This window comes from Syngnathoides biaculeatus, chromosome 5, assembly GCF_019802595.1.
Source record: "Syngnathoides biaculeatus isolate LvHL_M chromosome 5, ASM1980259v1, whole genome shotgun sequence".
NCBI lineage: Eukaryota > Metazoa > Chordata > Actinopteri > Syngnathiformes > Syngnathidae > Syngnathoides > Syngnathoides biaculeatus.
The window spans coordinates 25,057,242-25,070,448 of record NC_084644.1 but is presented as its reverse complement, the minus strand read 5'-3'; the positions used below and the strand labels follow the sequence as shown (position 1 = coordinate 25,070,448).

At 40.0% G+C, this 13,207-nt stretch overlaps 1 protein-coding gene across 4 annotated transcripts in view; it reads right to left on the bottom strand.

Moving 5' to 3' along the window:
• Nucleotides 1-2,332: 2,332 nt before the first annotated feature.
• Nucleotides 2,333-13,207, bottom strand: part of LOC133500874 (CUB and sushi domain-containing protein 3-like) — a 299,335-nt gene continuing 288,460 nt past the window's right edge. For 3 of the 4 annotated variants that reach the window (XM_061820098.1, XM_061820099.1, XM_061820101.1), the window contains 6 exons: nucleotides 12,423-12,488; nucleotides 9,115-9,273; nucleotides 8,465-8,577; nucleotides 7,505-7,592; nucleotides 5,321-5,462; nucleotides 2,333-4,989 (listed from right to left, as the gene is read on the bottom strand). In XM_061820098.1, coding sequence (XP_061676082.1) covers nucleotides 4,830-4,989; nucleotides 5,321-5,462; nucleotides 7,505-7,592; nucleotides 8,465-8,577; nucleotides 9,115-9,273; nucleotides 12,423-12,488 — 728 coding nt within the window. In that variant the 3' untranslated portion in view covers nucleotides 2,333-4,829. The remainder of the gene's footprint in view (nucleotides 4,990-5,320; nucleotides 5,463-7,504; nucleotides 7,593-8,464; nucleotides 8,578-9,114; nucleotides 9,274-12,422; nucleotides 12,489-13,207) is intronic. The other variant, XM_061820100.1, reaches the window with a different exon arrangement.

Sequence of the window (13,207 nt, the reverse complement as noted above, 5' to 3'; positions counted from 1 at the left end):
ACCTGGCCTTGTTGGTGACCAATCCCTGGTCGTCTTGCAACGACGGCGTGGGAGGTTCTCGTCCGGAGCAGTGGCCTGCCTCGTTCTGGTTCCTGCCTCGCCGTTTGGTTCCTCACAGAGGTCGTCCGCCCGAATCCCCCCGTGGGGACCCTGGTGCTTGGCGTCCGGGTCGTCCTCCTGACCTGTCCGCCCGGACGCCTCATGTTTGGTGGCCTGGATGGCCACCAGTCTGGGGTTCAGGGGGGGGGGCGTGCCCTCCTCTGGACCCCCTTCCGCCCACCCCTGCCTGTGTTATTGTCTGTTTTTTCGTTTCGGCACGTCTGGGAGCCGTGCCTTTGAGGGGGGGGGGGTACTGTCATGATCCTGCCGCTTCAGCATGAGCTGTGCAGGTGCCCGCGCGGCTACGCTGATTGGGAGGCGCACACCTGCTCCTCATGTGGGCTGATCATCCCCTGTATAGATAAGACCCGGTGACGACTGGTCCTCCGCCAGTTCGTTGAGCTTTATGTCCCGTTCCAGCACTCTCGTACTCCTGACTGAACCTGTGTGTACCGACCTCCGTCCGTTCTCTGACCAACCTTGTAAGCCTGACTCCTTGACACTTCTGCCTGCATTGTTTCCCCGTGCACCGGACTGCCTGCTCGATCCCCGAACTCTGCATACAATAAACGTGTCTCTTCTTGAACTACATTGCGTCTTCCGAGTTCCTGCATTTGCGTCCTACCTCTCGTTCCGATGGGACGTGACACTTATTCCATAGTTCTAGACCTGAAAACTGTCTGCAGAAACCCCCCTCCCAAATAAACTCAGTAGTCATTTGAATGTTTTATGACACGGTTCATTCACAGCCAGATTTTGGCCTGCCGATGTTCAGGTTGAAAAGATACCAGATTGACAGCAGCAACAGAACGACAAGCACATTTTCTTATACTGGTACATATTCTTGGTTGCTTTACTAATCAATATGATTGGTCCTTCCACACTTTGACTTTTATTTTTACAAAGTGTTAAATTTAAACTGAAAACACCTTAAGAAAAAATCTTTAAACACTCTTGAATGAATCTCAAATTGTATGAAAAGGGTTTTAAAACTGCCCGTTTCTTTTTTTCTGTGAAAGACATGGCACAGTTGTCACCTTTATTGAAAATCTTCATTTTTCTTGGAGAATAAAATAGTAAGGTGAGATACGTTTGAGTTGGCTTGTTTTGTTAAAATCGATCGCGACGTTGCATAGGAAGCCACATGGGCCATAGAGATAAGTTTGAGATTGAGATTGTTTAGTCAGCTCTTTGTTCTATTTATTGCATTGCTCATAAGTTTAACACCTTTGAAAAAGAGTTTGAGATGATGACGCACCACAGGTGCTTGCTTGCTTTTGTGAGGCTGAAAGCTTTTTCTACTGCCGGGGGCTCCGTGTAAACGCGTATATTGATGAGGACACCTGCCGCAGTGTCTTGCCGTTTTAAACATTGACAACAAAATTAACATTTGAACATGATTTTGGAGTGGTGTTTTGTGGATGTTAGTGTGCAACAGTAAATGCTATAAACCAATGCAATGTAAGGCAAACTTGAACAAAGAAGTGTTTGGGAACTCATGCAAGATGGGAATTATTATTTTTTTTTAATTTCCAGAAAATCACTGATTTGGAGGTGCAAGGATTCTGCCCGACTGTGACGATACAGTATATAAATATGGTTAAACACTGCCAATTTATAGGATAGGACATGTTTTTGTCCTCAACGCCTCTGCAGGGAAGTAGTTTCCAGTTCCGACGCAGATGTCACACCAAGACATGGCGCTATATTGATTTTGTTGATGAAAAAGGTGCGTTTTTGGGGCAATTAGTTATTTACCTATTGCTTTAAAAAGAGTGATTATTATTAGAAATGACTATCAGTTTCTGATTCTTCAGCAAAAAACAAAAAAGAAAAAAATAACAATTTTGGCCATCTGAATGTTTTAAGTCCTTTAGCAACTGAGTATTGCATAACATTATATATCTGGGCTGGTCCACAAATGTCACCAAGCCCTTAAAATGGAAAATCAGAGGAAGCTGTTCCAAATAAACACACACAAAAAAAATCTATTCACCTCATTGTTAATATTTCAAAGTTGATTTAAAAAATGTATTCAACTTATTAAAAATACAGTTCAATGAAAAAGTGCCATCACTTATTAAAAGCACAATTCTTACATTCTGCTGCTAAGTAAAGTCAGCACGGCACAACCGTTTTTATAAACTTACACTTTTAATAGTTTACCGATGGCACCTCAGGCCAACACAAAAAATATGCACGGTGGGAATAAAACCACGTTACCATCAATTGTTTTAATGGGTCGCAAGTATGTGCTGAGCATCAGCATTATTGTTCCTATGAATTATCGGTACCACTCATCTGTTACAGTATGTAGAGGGTCCCTTGGACAGTGATAACATCAGTGTTGAAGTGAGCAGTGGTCAGCATATGGAAAACCCGTATAAAAAAGAAAGATGGGCAACAGTAGCTGAATAATAAAACATTTTGTTCTCGCTCAGCGCTTACAGTGCAAAAGGCGCAGCAAAGTGGACCGTTTCACACAACGAAACTCTGTGCCAACAAGAAAAGAAAACAGAAAACATGAACGTGATTTCATATTTTATATATAAATTAAGGGTTTATACATTGCTCATAAAGAAAAAAAAATACAAAACATTTTATAATCTTACATGACATTTACATGTGAATTTTACACAACATTTTCAATAACTTACAAATGTTCTATTTGAATAAAAAATATAGCTCTTTACAAAACATCTGGATATGTACATATTCATAGATAACATTTCTGTTGAGTACAGTAATGTTTTAAGGTTATCTCTGATCTGAACTTACTCGCCCTCCGCTTTCCCCAGATGCGTCTTTTAAATCCTCATCCATAAGAAATATGCACTTTGCAAAATATATTACATATTGATAACACAAGACATCTCACCAAAGAATTCCATCAAGTATCAAAACTGTATAAATGTACAAAATGTAACAGCAATGACAGAGGTGCAAAGTACCACAGTGGATCAGCTCTGAGCCAACATGCAGTCATGAAAGTATGAGCACACGCGTGCACGCATACGCACTTCCACTCAGCGTTTGTTTTATTATTACACGGCATACAGTGCATGTTTACTAATGCGGTAAATGTGTCTTTTGAAAACATATGCCCATAGAGTAATAAAGGCACTGCTATGATGTAGAAAGGATCAAACAGATGTCAATTCTAATACTGATGGTGGCTCACGTTCGTGCAATTCTTCTTCGGTCACGTTTATTGTACATTTGTTGGCAGGAGCTGATGACTTAGAGGCGGTGGGCAAAAAAAAAAAACAAAAAACGAACCAGATGAAGGCCTTGTATTCATCAAGGGTTTTAAAATATGCATGTTGATGGAGAACACGAAGTGACAAAAATAATTGCTTGTTTAATTAGCTAGGTAAACTGTGCTGAGTGGGGCAGGAAATTGGAAAAAAAATCAAAACAGTCAATCAAGCTGCAGTACTTGTGTGTGTGCTGTTTGCAACTGAGTTGAACGCACACACATACACACAAAAGGTCGTTGGACGGTGCCAGCCGTGGCCACTCAGGACCAACAGGGTGAGTGGGAAGTTATAAAATTTGGCTGCGTCCAATGAGTGTGCACTGTAAGGCACAGTTTCACCCCAAAACAACAAACACTCCTCTGAGTTTGTGGTAATCATAACCTCTACACCACGACGACGATACGGGTGTTGTAACTTGTAAAGTAAGAACTAACAAACAACGTGTTGACACTTGGCCCCGGTGTCTTTTGATCATGGAATAAATGCTGAAACTTGGGTATCATCACACATGCATGAACATGACACTCAATAGACCCTGTAATAATTATGCAAAAGATGCTCTACTTTGAGATGATGTGTGCCGATTTCACGAGAGGCTTTATTCATCTGCAACAGTTATTTGGGACACAGAGAAGCAGATCCAACTACAACTCATGACTGGATCATTTCCATATAGATACGTTGGCTCCAGAGAACCAAATGCACTGAAAAGACTCGACTTCTACAGACCATTTGTCATTTGAACGCTCACATTTAAAGACATTTCTGAGGATAAACAAATTAATGGCACACAAGCCAGTAGTAAACAAAGGAAATTGTTGTCTTAGAATACTGGACAATAAAAGTAAAAGCTTTCCCATTGGAACCAGAAAAATGGTACTGCACTTCAATAATTAAATCCAGTCCCATATAGTTTGTCAGTAGGAAGCACCAACCAATTAAATAGCGGCCATATAACTTGAAAAAGTTGGGTGGAGTGACTGTATGCTGAGAGAGGGAACTTCTTTTTACGTTTTCTTTTTCCTGTCTCTTGAAAAATGCAGACGATCACATCGGTGTTGAGGTTTAAACCAAAAGAGAAGATGTGGGCGTGAAAATCTAATTAAAAATGTATCATTTGGCATTGTGACGTAATTACCCCAAAGAGCATAAAACTATTAGACCAGAGGATCTTATACCAACACTCACAGAGTGCAGCGAGCCTCCCCCCCCACCCCCCAGCCTCCCTTTGTCTTCACCAACCTATAAGAAGCCGATGAGGCACCTCCTCTTTCTCATTTCCATTTTTACCTTTTGTGTTTACACCGCAAATGGCAAGGGACCTCAGTCTTGGTGAAAGTGTGCTTTTTTTTTTTTTTTTCTGAGCAGCTCTCTGACTTTATTCGGCGTCAACCGGAAAAAGTCTAAATATGTCAATATATATTCATGTTAAATAAACAAACAAAGTCTTTCTCCCGGATGCTGCAGGCATTAAACCATGGTGCAGATGGTGTTGAGATTGGGGTCAAAGCGGACGACTTTCCCCTCGGCAGCTTTTGTGTTGGTGTTGTACATGGGATTCTCAAAGGTGGCCTGTCCGTTGTTGTTCTCGTGCACAGAACATCCCGTGTACTGCGCTTTGTCTGTTTTCCTGCGGATAAAGGAAGGGCTTGCAAATTAGTGGAAAGAGAGCGTCCCAATTATCCTCCCTATTTCCGAACCAATAAACGTGTCCATTTGCTTGCTGTGGATAGCTGTAGTAGGTAGATGAGGCTCAGTGGTAATTCATGTCGAAAAGAGCTGTGCCCCTTTCACTGTTAATTAACAAGCTACGTAATGCAAAGACAAAAATTCACACGAGAAAATATTTCGGATTCTGACTTCATTATTATTGCGTCATTGCTTTAATGATTTTTGGGAAAAAAAAAAAAAACAAACAAAAAAAATAACGTATCCAGTGAGAAACCATGCTCTGGACTTACCTTTGCTTGTAAAGATAAAAACCGAGTCCGGCCAAGATGAGGGCGAAGAAAGGCACGAGGATGGCGACAGCAACAGAGCTGCTGTTGGTGGACGTGTTGGTTTCGGCGTCAGTCAGAGTAATATTCTCTCTCACACTCAAACCTGGAAAAAAAGGTGATTAGGATAAATAAATAACACTGATACCAATCTTGTGTCACAAAAGGGTATTTGGGCCACACTAAAAAGAAAAAAAAACATCCATCAAAATAGAATCTGTCTTAAAAACAAACATGCAGTATACCCGCAGGGTTATGAGGACTGAGTTTCGAACAAAGAAACGATGCAATGGTTTTGGCACATAACGGAATCACCATCATAATAGTTCTGAAAGAACACACGCACTTAAATCCTCTCTTTTCCAGAATTTTTTCGATAATCTAACTAGAAGCGTTTATCACTGCAGGTCCCTCATGATGGTCTGGATTTTATGTTTTGGCAAATGTACCCATTAAAATTAAGATTTTTTTTGTCTTATTGTTGTAACATTGCCGCTTCATTCATGCAAGTTTACAGTTTATAATCTTTTCCTTCCTTTCAATATGGCCATACAATTTTTAATTATGTGGGAAATTGGTATTTTAGAAAATCATTTAAAAATGGCACACAACAAAACTCGAACATGAATATGAAATTGAAAAGAAAAAAGTTGAGTTCGCCGGTGATGGCGATGATGATGATGACTTTGATGACAAGCAGGAAATGCGCCTGCCAGCTGATAAAGATGAAAACTGTAATGAGCACACAGATAATGATCGCCGTGACTTTGATAATCGTGTCGAAGACAATCACAAGATGATGAAAACGGTGACGCAGAGCAAGAAGAAATGAAGGACAATGACATGCAGGACGATTATGTCCCTCTCGCTCATTGTTCGCAAAGGGAGGGGCCGAATAGAAACAGATTATAATATTAAATGGATGATGAGACCTTAAATTTGTTTTATATACTCAGCAGACACTTCATTAAGTCTACCTGCACAATATAATGAGATCCAATCTGGGAGCTGTCTTCAAAAATCTGCCTTCAAGTTTTGCCGTGCTTGAGGTGACACTGATATCATTAATGGCTGCAACCACAGATTTCATTAGCATTCGATCAATATGTCTATTTTTTTCTTATTGATTGATGAATCACAATTCAAATAGTCTTTAATTTCCATCACTTCAGATATATTGAAAGACGATTTGAAATTGACTGCAGAAAATGCACAAATATAAATTTATTATGTTACTGGCTTGATCTGTTAAATGTCAGAAAACAGACAAATATATTGATCATTGTTTGCAACAGTAAAATCTGATGTCGGCAAATGCTTTATTTTAACAGAAACAACAACAAAAGGAATCAGCTTTCATGAAGTAATCAGGAAAGCTGACAATATTTACTGCTGAGAGGGGGACATTCTGATAGTGTGGACACCTTTAAGTCAATGTCTTGAAACGATCCATCGATTATCAAAACAGTTGCTGATTAATTAATTAATTGTAGACTTGTCAATTCATCGATTAATTGTTGCGGCTCTATGTATAATGTTTATTTTTGTGGTTGTATTTGGCAGTGACATAGAACTGTACTGCAGAGGCTTTTCCAACATTTTTTTTACCTTTTAAACTAAATACGGTTACTACAATATTAGAAAACCCTCAGCATGATGCAGTTTAGCTTTACAAAAGTGCAAAAAAGATAACTAATAATTTTATATTATATTTTGATTAACATTAGGTAAAGTAATGAATTTTGATACATCTGTACATATACACATTGTGGCTTGTGAGCATATGCACGCAAACATCATTTTTTTTCATATTGTTTTGCAAAGGTTTACAGCAGAAAATATTGCTCATGTGACTTGTTAATAATAGACAATATCAAATTAGAGTCCACAGGAATGTCAATGTGTGTTCTCAACATCGCCATTGAAGTTCTAGTGTGAAATGCCTCCGAGTGAAAGCAGAATAATTTATGTCACGCAGGAGGAGGTAAACGGCACATTTATTTTGATGACCGTCAGGGGAAAATCTGATTCCATCTCCATATTTCCACCATTTTGACTGTGTCATGCTGAAGTAAATCTCCAAAATAGGATGAAGCTATTGCAAGTACATGCATATCAGAATCCTCACACACATTTGCAAAAACATACCAAGCCTCTGGAGTCCAAACTGTCCGTAGTCTTTACCCTGTATAAATCCTTGGCACACAAAGCTGCTGCCCTCGGGCTCAGCTGAAACCTGGAGGAGAAAGAAAAAAAAAAAACAATGTTTGCTTTCAACTGCATGTGTAAAATTGTGATTTTACTTGGCAGCTCAGACAATGCTGAATCTGCGGCACCCGAGACGGCAAACACCAAAGGTCCGGTATTTAGTACAGTCAACACATCCTTTCATGATGCAGCGGAAATGACACCTATTTTTATGGAGCTTGAGGCAAAACAACAGACTATAAATATATGTGTGGTGTGTGTTCAAAGCGTAGACACTCGTACTATGTAAAACATAACGCTTTACTTTAAAAAGAAATGAGCAGCAACTTTGGCACACGTGCATCATGAATTTGGGAGCTTTCTCTGGTGATTGACGGAGCTTATTTAGCAAGTTGTCACCGGGGAACACCGACAAACCACCCAGTGTAAATGTATGCAAACAAAAATAGACAATGCGTGAGGAAATGATTTGTTCCTTTGTGTGGTCATTGTTCCTACACATGCAGCTGTTGTTCGTTGCTGTAAGTAGGATTAGCAAAGAAAAAAAGGGGTTGGCAACTGTGTAAATCCAGCCCCATAGCACATAATAATACACTATCGGGAAAAAAATAAGATGAAGACTGTAATATTGTTGTGAATATTTTTTTCCTAACAAAATCATAGTTTTTGCAGCATTATCGGGGCGGGCACACACTATTAGGAACACGGTGGGGTCCCTAATCGTCTCTTTCCAGAACACATTCAGCGTGCTAGTTAGGTGCCTTGCTCAAAGGTGCCCCAGGGCTCTGCTGCTCATTGATGTTCCTATCAGTATTTCTACAGCCAGATTAAATAGTCATCTTTCCAAGCTGCTTTTCGAATTTGATGGTTTAGCTTCTGCTGATTGGTGCGTAAACTTACAAATCCGTCCATTGACCAGGTCTCCTCTGTAAGCCGACTCAAGGAGCTGTGGGCCAGCGCTCTCATGTGGTACAGCAGAAGCGTCAACCTCGCCTCCTCGTGCTTGTACACCCCTTTGGGAGTGAGAAGGGGGATGAAACCCAGGAGACATATTTGAAAAGTTGCCATCTCGTAATCAGCATATTAATTCAGAGCCAAGGCCAAGAAAGATGAGCGGTGAGGTTAATACGCCACTCGACATATAAAAACACATCACTTCATCCACGAGCCCAAATAGAAATTCCTCCCGAGGCGTTTCTCAGGGCCGCATGGCAACAGAATGGCCGACGTGAAAGCTTTAACGCTCCTGGCCAGAGAGACATTTGCATGCCTCTGTGAACAAGGCATGAAAAAGGAAAGGAAAAATGAGAAAACACTCGAGGAGAGGAGGAGACGGGTGAACACTTGAGTGAGCAGTTTGTCAGTCATTCCATGCGGACTAATACATCTGTCTTTAAAGCCAATAAGTAATTTCCACTCTCATGCATGAGATCATTTGGTGATTGACTGATTGACATTGGGCCCCCTCAAATAAATGGAAGTGACACACAGATGTAGTGATGGGAGGGAAAGGCAGGATGGCGGGGACGGATGCTTTATAGATGGCTCACCAGAGAGCTGAAACTCCAAGCTGCTGTCGTTTAAAGTTACATTCACTTTTCCCGTTGTGGTATTAAGGCTTGTGACTGTCATCGTCATCGGCTGCTTCTGTCCCTTGTAATCGTAGGAGCCTTTCCACAGGAAATCAGGAGCAAAGACATCCTCGGGAACTTGTGGAAGAGAGATGGATGCATTAATTATGACAGAAATAACAGGAGAAACTATTACTCTGAAAGAAGTTACAATGCATGAACCTGTGAACGTGTTTGCTGTCACCTATGTCTAATATACTCTACATAATAATGACATGAGAGAAAATTGAAAGATGACCAGATAAGCGGTTGAGGCATCATAACTAATTGTTGACAAGAGTCGATTCATCGCCTTTCCTCCTCCTTTGCTTTCTTTGCTTTAACCATCTTTATGTAGCATAAATCCACTACGGAAGAGATTATAACTCCAAACCTTTCTACACTACACACAAGGCCAGAGCTCACAAACCAGAGTCTTATTTCTTAGTGATTGTAAATGACTGATTAATGTGAATGGCTATAAATTGGATCGACACTTTGGAAATAGGTTGTTCACTTCATGTTGAATGATGTCATTATGCTATTGTTGAAAATTAATCACATTCACTTCCACGGATAGTCATACCAATCATGTGTTTTAACACACACAGATACACACACGCACGTACTCACAGACATGGCATTTGTATACATCAATCAGTATTGAGTGGCTAAAGGTCAAATGTTGCTCACGAGACCCAGCCATAGTTTTTAAATGTACTCATTTACAGTACGTGAAGGATGGTAGAAATAAGTGTGTGCAACTCACAGTCATAAAAGAGGCGGGACACACTTGGACCCAAATTGAATCTTTAGCTTACACACAACGAAACAGAACCGCTATGTTGTGCCAGATAGATTTTACATTTGAGACTATGTGAGTACCAAGGAGGCGGCACGGTGTTGCAGCTGAAAAGTGTTGGCCTCACAGTTCTGAGGTCCAGAGTTCAAATCCTGGCCCCACCTGTTTGGAGCTTATATGTTCTCCCTGTGCCTGTGTGGGTTTCTCTGGGCCCTCTGGTTTGCCCCCACATCCCAAAAAACATGCATTAATTGGACATTCTCAATTGCCCGTAGGTGTGATTGTGAGTGCTGCTGTTTGTCTCCATTGCCCTGCAATTGGCTGGCAACCAGCCGGGATAGGTTCCAGCACTAAGGAAATGAATGGATTGAGTAACAAGGTGCGCATGTCTGGAAACAGCGAGTCCCAGCCCTAAAAAAATGAGCCCTTGCAATTTAGCATCATAGAATACAGATACAATAGAGCTTGTGCACTTAAGTCATCAAATCACATCACTGGGTGGAAGTGCCGGTCAAACAAACCATTCTTCAATGCGAAATCGGTTGGAGACGACGCGAAAATATGTCTTTTAGCACGACGCCCAAGTGTTTTGTCTGATACCGTTAAACATTTAGAAGGTACGTGGAAAAATGAGAGAAACTTGGCATAGAGGACCCATATATAATGCTCAAGTTTTTGCCGATAAGAAATTGGACTATCAACCCACTTCTGTTTGTCTTGGACAACTGGATCTACACATGTATCTGGTGAGTAAGACGTCATGATTTAGATGGAAGAGTTTCAAAGCATAGAAACGTCTGGACGCATACAAATACTTCGTTGCTGGATCTGTTCTCAATCAAGAATAAATCTCACAAAGTGATGGAGCCACTCAGGTTTTTTCAATACAAATACCAATATTTATATAAATGACCCCTGGTTTTACACAAACTGGCATTCATTAACTATGATTGGAAAAAAAAAGACAGCGAGTCGGCTCCTCCGTACATGTACATGTATGTGTTGCAGCCACGTTAAACTTCGGTAAACCTCTATGTTTAAAAAAGAAAATAAACCGCTGGGATAGGCTTCAGCCCCTGTACACAGAAGCATGTTGCAGCCACACATGAACCTATGTAAACCTTTGTGTGACTGACGTTTTTTTTTTTTTTTTTAATACGCATTGCACTCCTTTGAGAACAATGCATATTTGAAAAAAAAAAAAAGTCTCTTGGGAGAGATTTAGCGAAGATTGACGTGTGGCTGCAACATACTTCCGTGTTCTCAAATTAGCCAATTTGGCATTATAAATACTTCTTGGTAATTTGAGATTGAGAAGAATAATTCCTACCTGAAAGGAAGTGATCGCTACACAGTCGTGTGTATTTGATTGGGCACCATCCATCACATTTAATTGCCGAAATCCATCGATCTTTTCTCATCTTTTCAGCTGGTATTTCATAGAATGATCTCTTTGAATATCTGTCTCGTCTCTTGTGACAACCAACAGCATAACAAGTCTCGGGCACTGTGAATATTCTGCTCCAGTTCGATGTCCCCCACACTGTCGAGCAGCTCTTTTTGACCGGCAATATTCTGCTGTGAAAATGGTGATGTCACGTGCACGAGCTCTGTGTGTATGGTTTTTAACTCGCAGTCCCACAATACCGCACATTTTTTTTTATCTTTTATGCTCTTTGGACAATATTTTAGTGTCATTCATTGCACATTGTGTACTGAGGAGCATTAGGATGGGGCCTCCTGCGGACGCGGGGCTTAATTGCCCAATACATACAACCGGCCCCGAGAGAGCTCGTGGTTGCGTTCGAATTCCCTTTGTAAATCGTCAGTATATATTGCTCCTTCTCTTGGAATTCTAATGAATTGACATTTCAATGAAGTTACCCTCTCATAATTACCAAACCCCTGCAAAGTGGATCCCTGAGTATAACCATTTGCTTGGGCATAATTTAAATTTGTTCCCATGAGAATTTATCATGATTAGTGATGAACTGTAATTAGTTAAAAATGGTAAGAGTAAAGGAATATATATCATTTATGAAAAGCATAGAGTCATCTTTGAGATGAGCATAACATGGAAGAAGGACACCCAATATATTCTTATTTATATTCATATTCTTCAAGAGCAGAGACACATTTTTGAAAATCAAGTCAAGTGTAGTGCTTAGCTTCCCACAAAACTATTATGAATCCGTAGTTACATTTTCTCCTTTATTGGACAATTAAATTTTTTGACAATGGATTAATAAGGTAAATTAAACCTAAAGAGAATACACACTGAATAATGCGCACCAAATTGACCCAGTAAATACACTTAACATCAGTGCAAGTTCATCCATATTTTATAACCGGGTGAACAGACAGGAGTGGTTTTGTCTCCCAGAGACAAGATTTCATTCGAGGACAGATGAAGTAGATGGAAAAGGTGGTACAATTCATGACTCACCATCTATTTTAGGGCTTGGCGTCCACGGTATTAGTTTAACGTTTTTTTCCTGTGATTTGGATCCAGCTGAGGAAAAACATAAATATGTCAAAAAGATGGAGTGATTCATTGCATTAAAGTATCACAGCCAGAAGGGGCAGGAAAAGTAAACATGCTGCCCACCTGACACTTTTCTTGTTAACTCCTTTTTTTTCAATTTGGCATTGTTGCGACAAACTATTTACAAAACAAACTATCATTTTAAACCAAACTGAACATGCATTTCATTTATAGTAATGATATTTTGCAAACCAACTCAGGACATGAAACAAGAATCTAGCTCTATATATCTTTTCTGTTTTTACACCACACTGCATTGGCAAAAAATCTAAAATCTAATAGTTTATGTCATCTCTGTTTGGTCTGATTAAACGCCTCAACTTGACCGTTCACATTATACGTTTGAATTGTTCCACTACTATTCTGTAGGTGATGTTATATTGGACACTATAACAATCAAGCAAATCAATTTAGAATAAGATAATGGACAATAATAAGACATTTCCATAATATGTTGTGGTATAGTTTCCCAATTGACAATCAATTTATTCTGTAACATACAGCACCTACGTGGTGCGGTTTTGCTCTAAAACAATGCTGCATTTAAAAGATAGTTCTGAGAAATAGGGATAACAGTCATATAATGAAAGGACTGACACTGTATGTTTATACTCTTTGTTGATGAACATAATACTCCTTTGGATAGTTTTCTGCTGAAACTGCTCAGTGGCATCATCTCCATCATC